This window comes from Cricetulus griseus, chromosome 4, assembly GCF_003668045.3.
Source record: "Cricetulus griseus strain 17A/GY chromosome 4, alternate assembly CriGri-PICRH-1.0, whole genome shotgun sequence".
Classification (NCBI taxonomy): Eukaryota; Metazoa; Chordata; class Mammalia; order Rodentia; family Cricetidae; genus Cricetulus; species Cricetulus griseus.
In genome coordinates, this window is record NC_048597.1 from 33,063,026 (window position 1) to 33,083,220 (window position 20,195).

A 20,195-nucleotide genomic window follows, 5' to 3' on the forward strand; every position below is an offset into this window, starting at 1 on the left:
TCTCTCTCTCTCTCTCTCTCTAGTATGTAACAGTTAATAAAGTACATGTGTAGGTGGCCAGGAAACATTTTATGACTAAAACTTAAACAAACACTGTGGTGGGCTGACTGAGAATGTCTTCCATAGGTATTTGAACATTTGGTCCCATGTGGGTGGCACTGTTTGGGGCAAGTGTGGCATTGTTGTAGGAATTACATCACTGGGGACAGGATTTGAGAGTTTAAAGATCTAAGCCATTCCCAGTCCATCGTACTCATGGTTTGAGGATGTAAGTTCTCATCTGGCTCCTCCTGCCATCATGCCTGCTGCTAGCTGTCACACTTCTCTGCCATCCCTCTGGAACTAGAAGACCAACTAAACTCTTCCAAAAGTTGCTTTGGTCTCTGTGTTACATCACAGCTATAGAAAAGTAACTAATAAAGACATAAATGAAGTTATGAAACCTATACCTCATTTACAAAACACTAAATACTGTTACTGATGACTGAAGGAGAATATAATTTTACAAATAAAGACTTAGTGAAACTTAAATATTTTTTCCATCTTGGACTCAATAATTTATGAAATATAATACGTTGAAAATGTGCCTGGAGATAAAAGAAGGGGGCCCGCTCACAGGGCTCTCAGTTACATGTGGATGGAACCACACGAAGATGGAAGTTCTCCCTTAAGACAATGTCATTTGTCTCTTGGCAGACACTAAGAAACCAGTTATCCTTGAATAAATGCCATAGTCCAGCTTTATTCCCTAATTACAAAGAAAGATCATTTTCGTGAAAGGTAGTCAGAATAAAATAGTTACAAATGATTCATTCCTGGTGACAAAATTTCCTTCATAGTACACATGCCCATGATGCTTTATTTACAGATTATAGCCAAATTTCCCCAAGATTTTGAACATTGCACCAACTGTAAATTGGCCACTTTTTACATGTTCTTTAGGCCAACAGACATGACTGGCTCTATTCTAGTTTAACCATCCAACTCATATCCAGGAGGTAAATAACACCATCTGACTCCAACAGAAGTTTACATTAAAAATTCCTCTTCGTGCTGGGGATAGTAGAGCACTTATTTAGCATGTGCAAAGTCCTAAGTACTGAAAAGAGGAAAAAAATCAAACAAAAAAGTCCTCTTCATACATATAGACCCCAGTAAAAAAAATTAAATATTATATAAACGATGGGAAATACAATTCTAGAATAGGTATCAATGGCATGGTTGTTTTCTAGGATGATTCTACCAACGTTTCCTCCCGTAGATTTTCTCTTTATCCGAGACAAATCTGTACAGGGGCTTCCTGTGAACTTGGCTCTCATGGAGTCGTCTTCTGACTGTAGAGAGAATGAAGTCTGGTCTACATCAGTCTCGCTGCTGTCATGGTAGCAGCCATCGAAGGCCATGGCTTGAACTGCATCGATATTGTACACTCCAGAAACCTGTCCAAAAAAGGCTTTTCTTTAGTAAGTCATAAAAATGATGTTATGGATAGGAATTACAGAAAATGTAAGTCATAAACCTTAACCTTGTCTTGTTTGTTACTTAAAAAAAATAACAAAAAACCCCCCAGAATTCTAGTTTTCCTTCTGGCATCTGACTAAAAAATTCATTTAATAATAAGTGGAAAACACCGTTTTGCAAATCCTGAGGTAGCAAGGAGGTTTATATTTAGTTCCACGAGATGGTTAGGTATCACATGATTATATATTATACTAGTATAATGTAAGTAATTTCTAATACAATCCTGAACTGATACACAGTTGTCCCAGATGCTTGCCTTCCTTTCTTCTGAGTGACAAGAACAAACGTCTGCCACTGCTTTGTGAGTTGAAAGTGAATGTGACTTATCACATCATCAATATAGGCTCCTTGTATTTGCTTTCCAACTTACTTTCCTCCTTATAGAGAACACAATAACACAGAGATCCATGTCTTTTAGTTTCTGGTCTCAAACCAGAACAATAGTAACTGCCTATTTACACTTAGTGAAAGGGTTTTATTTGCCCTTTAAAATGAAACTAGCCAGGCCTTCCCACTTTTGCCTAAAACCACTTCTACGTGATGTTAACAAAGCCCAATAAACTAAAATAAAGTTGTCTTAGTTTTCTGAAGAATTAAATTATCAATTATTTCTAGCCTGATTGAATCTGTACAGATTTTTTTTTCTTTTGAGTTTTGCTTTGGGAGGCAGTGGTTCTCACTGGCATGGAGCAGTGTTGAGGAGGCAGCAGCTGTTGGTAATTGCTTTTGGAGAAAATAAAATGTTTCTTGATCTTTGGGGAAGTTGAAAACATGAACAAATATGAAGAGGCCTTTCTAGATGAAATTATTCAGAATTTAAAATGGAGGCTGCAGAGTCAACTCTATTAATATGCATATTTGGTTCATTGCAATTTAAAACTATAATATTTTAGTGAATGGAAAAGACACAGAGACTTCTGTGCAGTTCGTTAACTAACCAGTGAAGAACTACACTTTTGAATTACATTATACGTTTTTAATAACAAAAATTCTCTGTAATAAATTCAATATGGACAGAATAAACATGCATTGAAGTTAAGACTTAATAGTCACTTAAAGCAAAAAATATGCAACTACAATTTTAAGTATATAAAAGCATATATATATATGTATATATATATTATATAAAAAAGCACAGTGTTATCAGTGGTTTTCTTCCTACCCAAAATACTTCTGGGACATCTCACCTGCTGTCTACTTTTTATCTGAATAAGTGTTACCAGCATGTTTTAGAAGACTAATATTTAAGGAACAGGAGTACTATTTTCTTTCTCCATATTGACAATCTAGAATTACCCATGTAATGGTCCCCCGAAGAAGGGGAAGGGGACAAGAACTCCTGAGCAAATTGGAAGCATGGGGTGAGGGGACGGAGGTAGGAAAAAGAGAAGGGGAGAAGAGGAGGAGGAGGAGAACAAGAGGGATGAGGAAGACTGAGTCAGGGGAGGAATACAGGAGAGCAAGAAAAGAGATACCTTAATAGAGGGAGCCAGTACAGGTTTAAAGAGAAATCTGTCACTAGGGAAATGTTCAGAGATCCACAAAGATGTCCCCAACTAAGAATCTAGGCAGTAGTGGAGAGGCTGCCTTAAATTCCCTTCCCCTATAATGAGATAGATGACTACCTTAATTGCCATCCTAGAGCCCTCATCCAGTAGCTGATGGAAGCAGAAGCAGACAACCAAAGCTAAGCACTGAGCCAAACTCCTAGAATCCAGTTGTAGAGGGAGGGGGGATGAGCAAAACAGTCAAGACCGTGATGGAGTAATCTACAGAAATAGCTGACCTGACCAAGTGAGAGCACATGGATCCAAGTCATAAAGCTGGGGAACCAGCACTGGACTGAACAAAGCCCTCTGAATATGGGTGCTAGTTAGGAGACCTGGACAGTAAATGGGACTTCTGACAGTGGAACCAGTATTTATCCCTAGTGCACAAATGGACTTTGGGAGCCCATTCCCTATGGAAGGATATTATTTCAGCCAGATACATGGAGGGGGGCCTAGGCCCTGCCCCAAATGATGTGACAGACTTTGATAATCCACCATGGAAGGCATCAACATCCTTTAGTAGTGGGTGGGGGTGGGTTGGGGGAGCTGGTGGAGGGCATGGGAGGATGGGAGGGAGAGGGAAGGGAGGTTGATATGTAAAATAAGATTGTTTCTAATTAAAAATATTATAAAAATAAAAAGAAAGAATTATTCATGTAATTGATCAAAGCTTATTAATCCACAATTTACCAATAAGCTACTGTTTTCCTAGGTTTGTAAGTGAGCTGTGTGATAAGAACAAATTTAGAAATGGTCTTTACTTTTTCTCTCCAGCCCACAGATCTGACTGTTACAGACTGAGTTATCAAATGACAGATAATGCAAAGGAGCTTCCCTTTCCCCTTTGGGGCTAAGTTTAACACTAAGGACAGTTTTTAAAATTATTATCTGTGATGTTTTCTCAGTTCTTGGTCTTTAGTAGGTGACTGAGCTGTATGTGTTGTGTGTGTGTGTGTGTGTGTGTGTGTGTGTGTGTGTGTGAGAGAGAGAGAGAGAGAGAGAGAGAGAGAGAGAGAGAGAGAGAGAGAGTCCCTGCAGGCATGCGTGCTCCTCTATGTGAGCTTGTACAGTGGGACGGTGGTGGTGGAGGTTGTGATTTATCCAAGACTTTATAACAAATGGTACTTATTTTGTGAAATTTGTTACAGCTGTGCTTCATGTGTATCTGTTCAGAATTACAATATTGTATCCATGGATTATTCTTTAATTGAGGATGGTGTGACTTTTCTCTACTTACTACTTTTGATTTAACGTCTACCACCATCATTACTAGAAGGTGTGGCCCAGATTAAAGGTAGATCCTCCCACCTTAAAAGACCTGGATTAAAAGTGGGTCTTTCCACTTCAAATTATTTAATCAAGAAAAAAAATCCCACACAAGCATATCCAGCTGCTTGGGTTTTAGTTATTTCCTGATGTAGTCAAGTTGACAAGCAAGAATAGCCATCATAGCAAGTCTTGACTAATATAGAAATTTTGAAATAGCTCGAATTCAATGTTACCACAATAGAACAAAGTTAAGTATTAACATAAAAAGAAAATACAGAAAGCATACAAACTCAAGGAGATTATATTACACAGTATTTATGAATAGGTCACTGAAGAAATTAATAAGGGAATTTAAAAATGTAGAATCAAATGAAAATAAATACAACATACACAAGTGTATGGGATACAATGAAGAGTAACTTTTATATCTCTCAGTGCTGACATAAATAAATTAAGAAGATCTCAAATAAATAACTTATTGATGTACCTCAAAGCCTTGAAAATCAAGAAGCAGTAGATAGGGAGAAACAATTAACAACAGGGCAGAATTTAATAACATATATGAATATAAAGAAACAATGAGATGAAGAATTGATTTTTCTGAGAAGATAAATAAGATTTACAAACCCTTTTCCTAGTTAAGCAAAAGAGAGCAGAGACAAATGAATAAAATTAAAGGTGAAAGGAAGATATTGCAATATGAAATTTAGAAAACCATAGAGGCATATATTAAAAATCTTTATTTTACTAAATTAAAAAATCTTTCTTCAAAAGAAGAAAGTAATTGAAAGAGACACTAGAAGATGAAAAGACTTCCCAAGCTCGTGGAATATGGATATTGTAATAGGTTTCTACTAAAGGCAATCTAAAGATTCAATGCAATTACAATCTAAGTTTCAAGCCCATTTATCATATATTTAGGGAAAGAACAATCTTTAGATATGTATGGAAGCACAAAAGACCAAACAGCCAAGAACAAAATGAATACTTTAGGGAGTAACACCATATTTGATTTCAAGTTATACCATAGAATCATAGTAATAAAAACACCAGGATAATGGAACCAAAGTAGACTCATAGATGAATGGAATAGAATGGAGCACCCAAACATAATTCCTTAACTAAAGCTGCCTGGTTGTCAAAAATATACATTGGAGAAAAGTCAGCATCTTTAAAAAAAAAAACAGTACTGGGAAACCTGGGTACTAGCATGCAAAAGAATGAAACTAGGTCTGTATCTCTTACCCTACACAATACTTAATTCCAATGGATCAAGGACCTAAATATAAGGGCTGATATTCTGAAACTGCTACAGGAAAAGGGCAATGGGTTTCTAAATAGCACTCTGATGGTGCAGGGAGTAAGACCAATAATCTGCAAAGAGGGTCTCATGAAATTTAAGCCTCCTCTACAGCAAAGGAAACTGTCAATTGTAGTTGGCTGTCTTAATCTTTGCTCTTTTGGTTCTTTTGGGGGGCCCACCACCTAGCTCTCAAATAAATCACATAGAGGCATTTATTTTTATGAATGCCCAACCTTAGCTTGGTTTGTTTCTAGCCAGCTTTTCTTATCATAAATTATACCATCTTTTGACTCTGGGCTTTTTCCTTTTCTTATTCTACTCTTACTCCATAGCTGGCTGTGTGGCTGTGTGGCTGTGTGGCTGTGTGGCTGTGTGGCTGTGTGGCTGTGTGGCTGTGTGGCTGTGTGGCTGTGTGGCTAGCCCCTAGTGTCCTCCTATCCTTGTTCTCTCGTTCTCCTTCCTCCTCTCTTCCCAGATTTCTCCTCCGATATATTCTCTCTGTCTGCCAGCCCCATCTATCTTTTTCCTGTCTTGATATTGGCCATTCAGCGCTTTATTAGACCATCAGGTGTTTTAGACAGGCAAAGAATCACAGCTTCACAGTGTTAAACAAATGCAACATAAACGAATGCAGCACATCTTTGCATCATTAAAGCAAATGTTCCACGGCATCATAAAATAATATGCTACGACAGTCCCTGGAGTAAAGAAGAGGCCACAAAATGGGAGAAAATCTTTGCCATCTATACATCAGAGAATTCTTGTCTAGAATATACAAAGAAATGCAAAGAAATAAAAAGCAAGCAACCCCTCCCCAGAAAACACTAAACACCTTTTAAACAAATAATCTAATTTAAAATGACTACAGAAGAGAGTTCTCAACAAAAGAAATATAAACTGTGAGGAGTCACTTTAAACTGTGTCCAGCATCTTTAACCATCAGAAAAATGCAGATTTCAGATACTTTACAATTCCATCTCACCTCAGTTACAATGGCTGTCATCATGAATACAAATGATGTAACAGATAAACTTCTGCTTGGATTTAAGGCCCATGTATGGTACTGTAACCCTTGTTAATAACCAATTCCTAAGGGAAGTAAAAGGCTCAATAGAGGGAAGTTACTACTATCATTTAACTAAAATTTAAACTGATAAGAACAGATACTACACTTGATCTTAGCCAAAAGGCTTAAATAAAATTTAAATATCCATGTTTACAGGCATAGGCAAAAGCTATGTTCAGTCTTAACCAGACAAGTCTCCGCTTGTAGCAAATGTAGACTTACAGCTACTCAAGAATAGATGATGACTGAAGACTCAGCCCTGGACAAGACATTTACACTACCTCCTATAAGGCTCAGGGAATGCTGTGGAAGAGGGGATAGAGAGTACAGAAGAGCTGGTGAATACAAGGATAGTAGATTCTGTACTACTAATGCAATCATGAACACAGATGAACTGTGGGTACCTTCACTAGCCCCACAGCAAACTGGCCCTGTCAATAAACCATTTCTGGATGAATGAGGAGCTCATGAGGACCTACCCATTACAGATGAACTATTGGTTATTGATAGATTCTGGGAGAGGGAGAGTAATTGCCTTTAGTTGAGTATCCACTACTGAGTCCACCAAGCTCCAACAAATAGTTTCATACAGCCTTGGTTAAACTCAGCGGTTTGAAAACAAAATGAATAGGCAAGAATTTCAGAGTAAGAGACAGTACATTGTGTGGCAAATGAGGGCAGGGAAGGCATACTTCAGAGTCAAAGAAACAGATGAGTGATCTTCAGGGTCTCGGCACTGGATTAACTAACTGCTCACCACGTTAAAACAAACAAGATCTTTCAGTCTGTACACACTTTCCCCCATTTGTCTTTCAGGACACCGATTATGCAAACCATTGCTATCTCCAATGTTGGTAAGGACCAGTGGCTTTAACGTCACCTGGAGCTTATCAGATATATAGAATCTGAGCTTTTACCTCAGTACTGCAGACTTAGGCTCCACAAGAACACGGACGGGTTCCACATGCAACTGAAAGCTCATGGTGTCCTCACACCTCATGCACCCCGGGATGCATGTGTGCATGACAAAGCCTCAGATAGTCAACAAAAGAAAGAAAAGTGTGTAGGATAAAACAAAATCAGTTCTCATAGGACTTTGATCAAAGGACATAAAATGAAAGAGTGAGGCTATCCTCAGAGATCTGAACCACAACTCACTTTTCTGTGTGTCATTTGTCAAGTCTTTCTAGTTCATCAAAATCCTTCTCCATTTACAAACCAGAGAAGATTGTCTCTGCACAGCTTAAGCAGGGAAGCCACTGTGAAGTCTCAATGGAAGATGATGTTAAAAAAACACGTGAAAGCCAGAAATGTTCTCATTAGAAAAATCGAAATAGCGAACGATGTTCTCAGTATGCACAAATGCTCATACGACAATTTGCAAACCTTGGGACTGGAGAGATAGCTTAGCAGCTAAAAGCACATACTGCTCTGGTAGAGGACCTGGATTGGGTTGCCAGTACCCACATGGTTGATGACATGGAGTCTGTAACTCCATTTTCCAGAGATTATATGCCCTCTGCTGGCCTTTGTGGGTACTGCACTCATGTGGTACACAACACACATGCAGGCAAAACATTCATATGTGTGTATGTATATATATAGTTTTAAAAAATCTCTAAAGCCAGTATAAACATATATCATTAAAATTATGTGCATTTGCACACACAGAGATTCTTTTTTTAAATTTGTAAAAAATTTCTTTATTAAATATATATACACACACACACATATATATATATATATATGTATATATATATATTCTCTGTTTATAAACTTCAACTAGAAAAATAAGCCTCAATAGTAGAAGGATTTTAGTTCATCTTAGTACACATTTTCTTTTCCTTTTTTTTTTCAGAGATTGTTTCTTGTATATAGTTTTAGCAAACACATGGGTGAATCTTATCAGTTAGAATTTAGAGGTGCAATGTCGTATATAAGTTTTCATAAGTACAGGAGATTTAAGCCCAAATCTTTTGTGAAATAAAGCAGTAAAAAGCAACAAATACATTTTACTAAGCAACGTCAGAAACAGAGTGCAGAAGATACCCCATTGCCAGGACATTATGGGAAGAAGAACCCCTTGTTTTGTTTTAATGCTCTTCTAAGTGACAAGAAAAAAAGTCACGACGTTATTGCTTGAGAGCAGAGCCTTTGGAGTCATAGACTCAAAAGCCAATCCTGATGACCCTTCAGCTCTGTGACCTTGGATAGATCCATCCACTTTACCTCTGTGAAAAGACGGAGAGAAAACATTGACCTCCTAGGGTTACTATGAAAATCAAATCACATAACATATTTTAGGTGTTGGCATAATTCCAAGATAAAGTGAACACGTAATACATTCTAGCTATCGCCACCAACACCGCTACCACTATCTTCTATTAGAAAGCACGCAGTTTGTACAACAGCCCCTTCTTTTAATTGGGCAGAGTCAGTGGACCAATGCACACTGATAAGAATTCTTCACACACAAAAGTCCCGGGTGAAAGTGAAGGAGGAAAACAGCCACCATGGAGCAGAGATTAAAGGTCCACATTATACTGTCACAGTCTTGCTCACTTGTCCCTTCCCAAGGCACTTGGATTTCATGCAAGAGTTTTAAGAACTGTCAATGGAAGTTTGTTAAAGAAGTTAGTCTTTGCCCCTGGGATATTTATTGCTAATTGTCATTTTGACAGAATCTTGAATCACTTTGCCAGATGGGCCTCTGGTCCTGTCAGTAGGTGACTAGCTTAATTGTATTGTTTGAGGGAGAAGCCCCTCCCATTGTGGGTGGTACCATTCCCTGGCTGGGACCCTACACTATATAAGTCAGCCGCTCTCAACCTTCCTAATGCTGTGACCCTTTAATATAGTTCCTTATCTTGTGGCGATGCTCAACCATAAAATTATTTTCATTGCTACTTTATAACTGTAGCTTTGCTACTGTTATGCATCTTAATTTCAATATCTGTGTTTTCCAATGGTCTTGGGTGATCCCTGTAAAAACGATGCTCAACCGTATGGGTCGTGATTCACTGGTTGAGAACCACTGGTATAACTGAAGAAAGAGGCAGTAATTTCCATTAATAGTTCTCTGCTTCTGGATGGTGGATGCAATTGGACCAGCCGCTTCAAACTCTTGCTGCCTTGGCTTCCCCAGCATAATGGTCAATGCCCTTGAACTAAAAACCAAAATAAGCCCTCTTCCCTGCAAGCTCTTTTTGTTAGGGTATTTTATCACAGCAAAGGGAACAGAAACCAAGCTAGCCACATTTGGAAAGGAATGGACACTCAAGGCAAAGCTGTACCTTTCCTCTCCTGTTGAGTTGCTTCCATTCTTCCACTGTGGTGAGGTAATTCACTGCTGCATACTCAATGACGGACAGAAACACAAAGAGGGAGCTGACCCACATGTACACGTCCACAGCCTTGATGTAGGACACCTGAGGCATGGAGGCACTCACTCCAGTGACGATTGTGGACATGGTAAGCACTGTGGTGATCCCTGCAGTTCAAGAAAAGTGAGTCACAAACTCAGTGACACAGCCATTCAGTTACTGGATCATTAATGCATGTCCCTTGAAAACGAAAATTATCTGGCATCCCAGAGTTGGAGTAAACTTCTGCACGCTAGTTTTGGACTTCTAAAGGTTCTCATTGGATTTTTCTTTCCACATGTGTATCTTGCTGATCCCACAGAGTCCTTCCCTTCATCTAAACACACAAAACTCAACATGTTTGGATCCTGTCCTTCAATGAGCAACTTCTGATCATCCTAGAAAGATAAAAATGAATCAAATTTAAGGAATTCTCCTGGCAAGGAAATCACAAAGTCATTTGCAGTAACTTTCTCTAAATTATTTAACAGCTGTTGCTTTTAAGAAGTTGTCTTTGGGGCTGGAGAGATGGCTCAGAGGTTAAGAGCACTGGCTATTCTTCCACAGGTCTGAGTTCAATTCCCAGAAACCACATGGTGACTCACAACCCCTGAAATGAGATCTTGTGTCCTCTTCTGGTTTGCAAGCATACATGAAGGCAGAATGTTGTTTACATAATAAATAAATAAATAAATAAATAAATAAATAAATAAAGCAGTCTTTATATCTACCTTTACTCTTTCATGCTGAAAAGGGGACTCATTTTTTCTTGGTTGACCTTAAGTTCTACTAAGACCACTGTGCTCCACATTTTTCTTTCATCAAGAATGCTTTTAGTAAAGCCATCATTATTTTCTTTGAACTCTCATAAATGAAACTACCCTTCAACTGAAACTCAGAGTGCAAGTGTGCTATTGCTGGAGGCTGTTTCTGAGCAGCTGGTAGATGTGAGTCATTCCCCCTTCCTTCTCTCCTCTCCTCCTCTATCACTGTTTCCGTCTCTTCCCTTTTTCTAGAGTTAGAAGCCTTCTCCTTCCCTTTCCTTTTTTTCCTTCGTCTTTCCTTTCTTTGTTCTCTTACATGAGCATTCTAGGTTCAGGGTTTTGGAAGACAAATGGAGGAAAAGTGTCTCAGATTTTAGTAAAATATCAGCTTTGGGAGCTATTGGATTTCTACCCTAATCTCACAGAAGAATGTTGCCAGAGTATGGTCTGGAGAGAAGGTGCAATGTTGTAAATATCCAAAATGCACATTGGATGGAGTGGTTTTATTTGTTAACTTTGCACCAAGGAAGTACAAATGAAATCCTTAGTGAGTTTATGGATCATGGAGTCCTGAACAGCAGGAAGAGCACTGTGATTTACTCTTGATCAAGACACTTCCACCAAGAGGCTTCTATCATTTCTCCAGGATTGTGTGAGGTGCTCCTTTAAGAAAGCCTTATGTCAAACACAGTGACACCTCTATAGAGCCACTAAATTTCAAATGAAGTTTCAGTTTGTATAACAAAACACATTACAGCTTGGTAGTTTGACAGTTATCATGGGAAAAAATCCAAAATCTCATCTTGACACTGACTTGAACTTCTAAACTATTCTAGCTCTTAACATTAAGCAAAGGGACTGTCTTATTCAATCTCATGTTTCCACACAGCAACAGTAACAATACATAAGTAAGTAAATAAATTAACAAATACAAAAGCAACAGTTTGCATGCAACTATATGTTGTTTTCATGCTTTGACTTCAAAGCACACTTGTTACATAAACATGGGGTCATGAATTTTGTATTAATGCAACACATAGAGCTGAAACCAAGATTATAGCTTGAAAGCTGGTTGCTTCAATCAGACATTTACCTATGATGCACTTTGGTAAATGTTGGCCATAGATTACAAAAATAAGATATATGCTAAGGATAGCTGAGTGATTGGACCACAGTTTGTCAGGAATAGGATTTAGATCTCCCCCTGTCATTGTTAAGCCTGTGGTGTTTTTTATTGTATACCCACTGCCTCTCATTTTAGACCTGGAAGGGAATATCCTTTGTTTATAAGATTATAAATCAATTTCCATATGTGGCAGATCTCTGAGACAAGATGCTACACAGTACTGGGGGGATATGCCAAAAGGCATGAAGATGGTCCTTTGTACTTTCAATGAGCCAGAAGTCCTAATCTCTTTAAGATGGTCTTCTTGGAACTGAGGGATTCCTGAGCTCACATTCTTTTATTTTTTCACTTTTTTATTTAAATTTTGTTTCATTTTACATACCAACCCCAGTTCTCCCTCTCCTTCTCCTGCCCCCATCCTGCCCTCCCCTCATTTCATCCCCGCCCCCCATCTACTCCTTAGAGGGAGCAAGGCCTCCCTTGGGGCATCAACAAAGTCTGGCATACCAAGTTGAGTGAGGACCAGGTTCCTCCCTCCTGCATCAAGTCTGAGCAAGGTATCCCACAATGGGGAATGGACTCCAAAGAGCCAGTTTATGTACCTGGGATAGGTCCTGGTCCCAGTGGCAGGGACCCCACAAACAGATCAAACCACACAACTTTTACCCGCATTCAGAGGCCTAGTTCGGTCCCACACAGACCTCTCAGTCCAGAGTCATGAGTTCCCACTACTGAGCTTATGTTATTAAACAGTAACTTCCATCAGTAGTTCCAAAAATGTGAATTGTCTTCTCTTCATTTTATAAGACATGGAGCATAGAACATCAATGTTTTTCAACAGACAGAAATTTGGACTTAGTGAACAAAATAATGGTTTAGAAAAGTTACAAGTGTATGAGTTATGTGTATACAATGGGATCATTGAGTATTTGGATTAATAAAAATGAACCACAGTACCTATATTTGCCAGGGAGGAATTAACTATCAATCATTTTCTTTAAAAGGATGCCTAGCCCAACTAATTTAGCACTTGTTTATGTAAATAACCAAGAGTACAGATTTTCATTGCATAAAATCAACAATAATAATAACAATATAATTAATGAGAGAGTGGGGAGGAAGAATTGTTGGATGGGGGAGTAAATGATAAGGTAATTGACATAAATTCTTGGAGCAATACAAGTGGAAGTTGGGACTATTAGAGCCACATTAAACATACTTATTACGTCTTGAACCATCCCTTGGAAATGCATTAATCTTGACAAATGGTTTTCCTTGCAGATTCATTAAAGTTAACATACCAGTAAAGGGGTTTTGAATCATATGAGCTGATCCTTTATTTAAGGAAAGGTCATATATTACATTAGAAAATTATATTCCCATCTACTAAAATCAGTGTGCATAGTTAGAAAAGTGTTATGAGAAAATATCTATCAGGTCATTTGACTCAGCTCCCCTGAGCCCTCCCAGTTTCATCATATTAACTTTTAAGCACGGGCATTTGTGAATTAAGAGAAGTCTGGGAAGAATTCTTCATGTATGTGTTTCACTGACGGGCATGGTGTTAACCATGATGACAGCAGTAGGCACACAGACATCACTTGTACTTCTGACTTGGATGTGCTGAACAGTTTTCCTGAAGGAGGGGTGGTCTTCATTTGCCTTAGTATGAGTAAGAACATTTTTTCTCTGCCCATAGGCAGAATGACAATAGGAAGCCTATAAGGGAAGGATATGGGCTGGATATTGCAGCACCACCCAGTGGCCAGAAGCAGCAATTTCCACATATAGGGGTACCAGAGGCCAGTGGCTGTCATTAGAGGCTTTGGTCATCTCTGTGATGGTGACATGAATTTCTCTTGCATGTGTGCACTCATTTGAACGGTTTTGACCCATGGAATGTGAAGTTTATATAGTGTTTCCACAAGCCAAAGTACAAAGGCTTTTTTGAGGAAAACCCCCAGTCACAGGAGTCAAGAGCAGAACTAGACATTTACTTGATGACCCATTTATTTATTATTTGGGATACTGCTGATCAAACACAGGGCTTTGCACATGTTATATATAGTAAGCTCTTCAGCACTTCCTATCCTACTTTGCAGTGAAACACTATTTTTATTCACAAGAACAAGGTGAATCCATCACTCCAATTTGAGTATTTGGCACCGATTCTCTTAAACCTGGGCTAATCACTCTATCACATCAATGCTGTTCATTGTTAACCATGTGACCCACACTTTCACCAGAATGCTGCTGCTAAACTTACACTTGCCATTGTGAACCTCCAACTTCTCTCTCTCTGTCTCTCTGTCTCTCTCTCTCTTCTTTTTTCTTTTTCTATATTCCTACCGCTGGAGGATGCGAAGGGGAAAAAGACACTTCCTGTTTCTCCTTGCTCAAATATGAGTCTCCTTGCTATATCACTTCTGGTCTGGATCACCACTTCTCTACTACATTTCCCAGAATCCTCTTTGACTCCTAGTCCTGTCTAACTTGTTTCATTGGCCAAACAAAACTTTATTAAATAATCAAGAAGATGAACATACACAGTAATTCCCCATCATTATACAGTAAATTGCAGAAATATTTGGGAGACCTGGAGATTACTCAGTAAGCTAGTACTTTTCAAGTAAGTAAGCCTGTGGGCGAAAAACCCACTCACAGCACAAAATAGACCCGTGGATTGTCATCTAACAGGCAGTTTCAGAGTCCACACTGTAGTTAACCTTTTAGAAACTATCACTTACTGGTCTATTTAATATCATACTTCTCATTGTTTTCAGTGAAACTTTATTGCAACAGTCTGAAAAAATCGATAAGATCCCTTGTCTGAATATAACACCTGAAACTCTGAACTACTGGAAGAAAATATAGGGAAACTCTTCAAAACACTGGTACAGATGATGAATTTTTGGATGATGTTCTTGGAGTACAGGAAATAAGAGCAAAATTAGACAAAAGTGGCTAAATCAAATTAAGAAGTTCTGCACAGCAAAAGAATAAACACAGTGACCAGACCACCTACATAATGTGAAAATATTTTTGCTGACTAACCCATCAGTTTGACAAAGAAATCATGTCCAAAGTATAAAGTATACATTAAAAACCTAACAAAATGTGTAATCCAATTACTAATGGGCAAGGAATAAGAGTATATGCTTCTCAAAAGGAGCAAATTATTTCAGGGCAGTGGTGGTGCATGCCTTTAATCCCAGCACTTGGGAAGCACAGGCAGGTGGATCTCTGCCTTTGAAGCTAGGCTGGTCTACACAGTGAGTTCCAGGATAGCCAGGGTCACACAGAGAAATTCGGTCTTAAACACCCCCCTCACGCCCAAAAGAAGAAATTCAATTTTCCAAAAAGTTGCAAAAAGGTATTCAAATTCTTTGTACACTTTGGAAATGCAAGTCCAGTTATAATTAGTGATCATCTTATCCCAATTAAAATGGCCAACAAAGGCACACACACACACACACACACACACACAAAAAAAAAACGGGCTTATGAAGAATGGAAGAATGGTATGAAAGTTCCTCAAGAGACTAAAAATAGATTTATCATATGATTCACTAACCTCACTTCTGGATATGTGTCAGAAAGAAACAGTATCAGCATATTAATGAGGTTACTGCATACCTGTGTTAATTGCTGCATTGTTAAAAACAGCTAAGATCTACAATGCTCAGCCTATGTGTTTATCAATAGACACATGGACGAGGGCTACATCTATCTGTAGGTATAAGAAAAAGAATTAGAATTTAGTTAGAATTTATACTGGTTTGAGCTTCTTTTTGCTGCAAACAGAAGTCATTACAGCAAGCCACAATTGGTCAAAATTAAGAGAACAACCTACCGTTGGTGCCCAGCACCAACTGATACTCTAAAATACAACCCCTACCCATAAGGCTAGGGAAACATCTTGGAAAGAGGGAGAGAAAAAAATCTAAGAGACTATCTGTTGGAGGATTGTGTTTTCTACATAGGACAGGGAATCTATACCCACGAAATCTGAACAATATGGCTACTGAAACAAGAACAATGACAACACCGGTTGACTTGTCAAGATGGATGGGGCAAATCTCATGAGATCCAACCTTAAGGTGAAAAACTACAGGCAGTCAGTGACTGTTAAGACAACACCAATCAGTCCTGCATGGGGAAGAGTTCCCTAAGTGAGTATCCAGCATCAAGTGTCAGCCCTAAAAAAATGTATGAACAACACTAGAAGTCCTCAATAGGTTGTATTTATGTATTTATGTGTGTACACATGTAACAAGAACAACTAAAATAAAATGACAACAATAGAGATAATAATAAAAGTAGAAAGGCGTTTGGAGTTAGAGGAAGGGAAACAATGGGAAGAGGTAGGTTATGGTAATAGGGGGTTAAAGATGATCACGATATATTAAATACACAATAAAACTGTCATAATGCAGCCGTTAGCTTATACAATTAACAAATACTAAAAAAATGAAAAAATAGATATATGGATGAAGATTTCCCATATACATAATGAAATATTATTAAGTCATAAAACTGATAGTCCATTGTAGGATTAAGGTCTCTTTATTCCAGAAGACACCAAGGGAAAACACCGGCCAGAGCTAGGTTATAGAACCCAGCCAGCGCTGCCAGAACAAAAGGGGCCAGGGTCCCCACGTGCAGCCCCTTAAGAAGCTCCCTTACGTCACCCCGGCTTTCCTTCACCACACCCTTATGGGCGAGTCCCGGGTCCACCTGGTACCTGTCCCAGGACTATTGGGCGGGGCTAGGGTGTCTCCCTACAGTCCATTGTTTGTGGCAAGTGGGTGGAGCTTGAGGACAACATGTTAAATGAAGTAAGTCAGAAGAGAGAGAGACAAGTTTGTCATGTTCCCTCAGGTAGAAGTTATTTTAAAAGTTACTAGAATGCATAATTCTAATGATGAGAGGGTGGAAAGGGCAAGGGGCTGAGGAGATAGCGAGATACTAGTGTTGAGTATCCAGACACACGCAGAGTGGGTGCTAGCGTTCTCTTGCACAGTAGGGACTACAGTTTATAACAGCTTACAGCGGAGTTTGTGTATAACTAGGAGCTCAAAGGCACCACCCAGAAACTAATGACAAGGAGGTGGAAATGTTAATTACCTAATTTGATCAATACACATTATAATATGTTTTGAAGTTCCACGCTGTGCTTTCCCGGAACTGAGCAACACTGCCTTTAGAAAGGCAAGGAAACAAAGGCAGAACTTGAGAGTGGGAGGAAGCAAAGGCCCGAGAAGACAGCAGACTTATGGGGAAGCTTCTGTTAGTTGCAGTAAAAGTGGGAGAGGGGTTGCTCTGATTTCAACGCTAATTCACATAAATACACAAAATTTTCCTATCTTTCAGGATGCATCCAAATACAAGACAGGATTTCAGAGAGGCTCGAGCATAGAATTTCTGCATGCATACTTCTCTTCAGCCTGCTAGCTCAGAGCTTTCATTGTCACCATATAAACGCAGAGCAATCAACTTGAGAGACATGTTTAGAAGTCACGCTAATATGCATTTAGACTGAATGCCTTTCTCAGTCTCTCTTGAGGGCTGGCATGCGCCCTCAGACTCTCGTTTGGGTCTTTGCTTGCCCCTATTGTACAGGAGTCAGGACACAGATGTTTTGATCGGAAGGCACAATCAAAATAATTTAATTACTCATTCAGATGATATTTTTCCTTGAAGATATTCAAGTGTGAAATGCTTGCAGACTGTGGCTTTTATAGGGTGAAAAGGTGAACAAATTATTCAAATTATTGATATTAATAATTGATGTCGTCAAATGATCTTTTGAAGTATGCATAAGATTTGTGAACATTAACTTCAAAAGCAATCCTTTCTAGGATGGATTTTACTATAGCTACAATGATTGTGAATCACTTATTAAAATCTCCTAAGATTGAGCTTTACAGGTTCAAACAAGAGAGAATACCAAAATTAGGGGAAACCAGAAATTGTCCTCAAGTTGACAAGAAGGCATGTGGCATTAACTCCTGGGTCCTCATTCAGTGACAGGGCTTCTAAGTGCTTTGCTTGGCACATCCCACTTCGAAAGGACTCAATGCCCACAAAGTGGCTCTGAAATGGTTCCTATAAATCCGGGGATGTGACAGTGGTATCTACCATGCTAGATGGATTGGGTAATCATCCTTGTGTGGTGACTTAATGAGGAAGGCTCTGTGTTTCCCCTGAAATTCTACTGTCACGGAATCTCATTGTGACCTTTGAGTTAAGTTCTGATTTCTCATTAGCACTCACGTTCCCAAATTAAACGCACCCTGCCCTGGCATCTATTAAGTCAGCAGCAACAGTGCAGTGAGAATTACTTTAAGGGTTTTCCTGCTATGCTGTAAAAAGTTTGTCTTGCAAAGCAAAACAAACTTGGGCAAGGTGTGTGTGTGTGTGGGGGGGTTTCTTTAGCAGTAAAGGATTTTTAAGTGCATTTATATTTTGCTTCATAACCTCACCCTTTTTTCTTACTATCCATCACTCAGCTGCTCATCAGTCAGCAACACCATCCTTAAACACTCAGTTGCCGGAAAAAGCCCAATTACAACTTGTCCTTGGAGCAAGCTAAAGACAAACACTTTCACCTTAACTCACAGCACCCATCCTGACTAATCTGCCACTATCTTTACTTCACGCAGCATCCGTTTACATGTCCCTCCTTGCCCTTCCTTCTATATTATAATTTTACTTGCGAAGTTTCATTTACCCAGGGACACTCTTGCAGGAACAGCTCTCCGGTCAATCCAGAAGGAAACCCATGAAAGCATCACCATCAACATGGCTGGGAAATAGGTCTGCAGTACAAAGAAGAAAATATGCCTCCGTAGCACAAAGTTGATGAAAAGCCTGTAGTACCACCCTAGGAGAAAGAAACAGTCACCATTAGACAGGCTTCTAGGAGACACCATGCCTAGCTGCATGATGTGCTCTTCAGAGGGCAAGCTCTCAGCTATCCTAGAACATGACAAACCCGACTCTGTTTCGTCAGCCCCAGCTGGCACCTGGGATTCCATTCTAACACTGTTAGATGTCCTGAACTACAGTCTGCTTAATTACTCCTCCACAATATGCTTACCATCTATACCCAAGCTTGGGGGTGAACAGTAATTACATTGGCCTTTAAAGATCCCTTTGCACACTTACATTGTGTGCAGTGTTTCTACAAGAAGGAAAGGCTGTAGTGCCAATTGATAACTGCAGGTCATTGTTAATCATTTATCAGCTGTCACAAATGAAGAACATCATATCTGTAAGAAGGGGTTTGGAGTAGACCACTGGACCTTTGATTGGGATCTAGAACACTAAGGGTTTAATCTGCATACAGATTACCAATGGTGATATTTCTTTGCATAGTGTTGGAATTAATATAAACTCATGTTGGCAATCCAATTTAATCTAATGACAGATATAATTGTTGTCATAGCCATAGAAAACTGAACAGAATTCTCTTTTTTGCATTTTCAATAAGGATGTTTTAAAAGGTGGAAGATTGCTAGGCGGAGGTGGCACAGGCCATTAATCCCAGCACTGGAAAGGCAGAGGCAAGGCAGATCTCTGTAAATTCAAGGCCAGCCTGGTCTACAGAGCAAGTTTCAGGACAGCTAGGACTGTTACACAGAAAAACCTTGTCTTGAAAAACTAAACAAACAAAAACCCCAAATAAAACAACAACAACAACAACAACAACAACAACAACAAAACAGTGGAAGATTTATATGACCTTAAGAGAAACCAGAATATATAAAGAAGTTTAAAGCCAAAATTCCCAACCATCTGTAGGACATCTCTGAGTACTATTCATCATGCTGTTTCAGGCTACACTGCGTAATTATGTTTTTTTTTTGTTTTCCATGCATACTTATATTATTTTATATGTGTGTGGATGTTTTGCTTGTATGTATGCACTTTGTACATAACTGGTGCCTATGTAGCCCAGAAGAGGGTACTAGATCCCCCAGAACTGGAGTTACAGATGGTTGTGAGCTGCCATGTGGATGATGGGAATTGAACATGGGTCCCCTGGAAGAGCAGCTGGTGATCTTAACTGCTGAGCCACCTTTCCAGCCCCTTACTCATGCTTATTAATGCATAGTATTAAAAGCGCATCAATCTTCATATTTACTGAAATAAGGTAGTAGATAGTGAAATAAGTAAACACTAAAATGTGTTGTATGAATGGAGTATAGACTAATTTTTATGTGTCACAT

General features: G+C 39.0%; 1 protein-coding gene and 1 pseudogene across 1 annotated transcript in view; both read right to left on the reverse strand.

Annotated features, from left to right (window-relative positions):
- The window catches only part of Gabrr3 (gamma-aminobutyric acid type A receptor subunit rho3), a 56,530-nt gene continuing 36,335 nt past the window's right edge, over positions 1-20,195 (reverse strand). Inside the window, exons 7-9 of the mRNA XM_027412448.2 lie at positions 18,695-18,847; positions 10,003-10,199; positions 1-1,439 (exon numbers count right to left, since the gene is read on the reverse strand). Coding sequence (XP_027268249.1) covers positions 1,137-1,439; positions 10,003-10,199; positions 18,695-18,847 — 653 coding nt within the window. The 3' untranslated portion in view covers positions 1-1,136. The remainder of the gene's footprint in view (positions 1,440-10,002; positions 10,200-18,694; positions 18,848-20,195) is intronic.
- Positions 6,745-6,845, reverse strand: LOC113835420 (annotated as a pseudogene).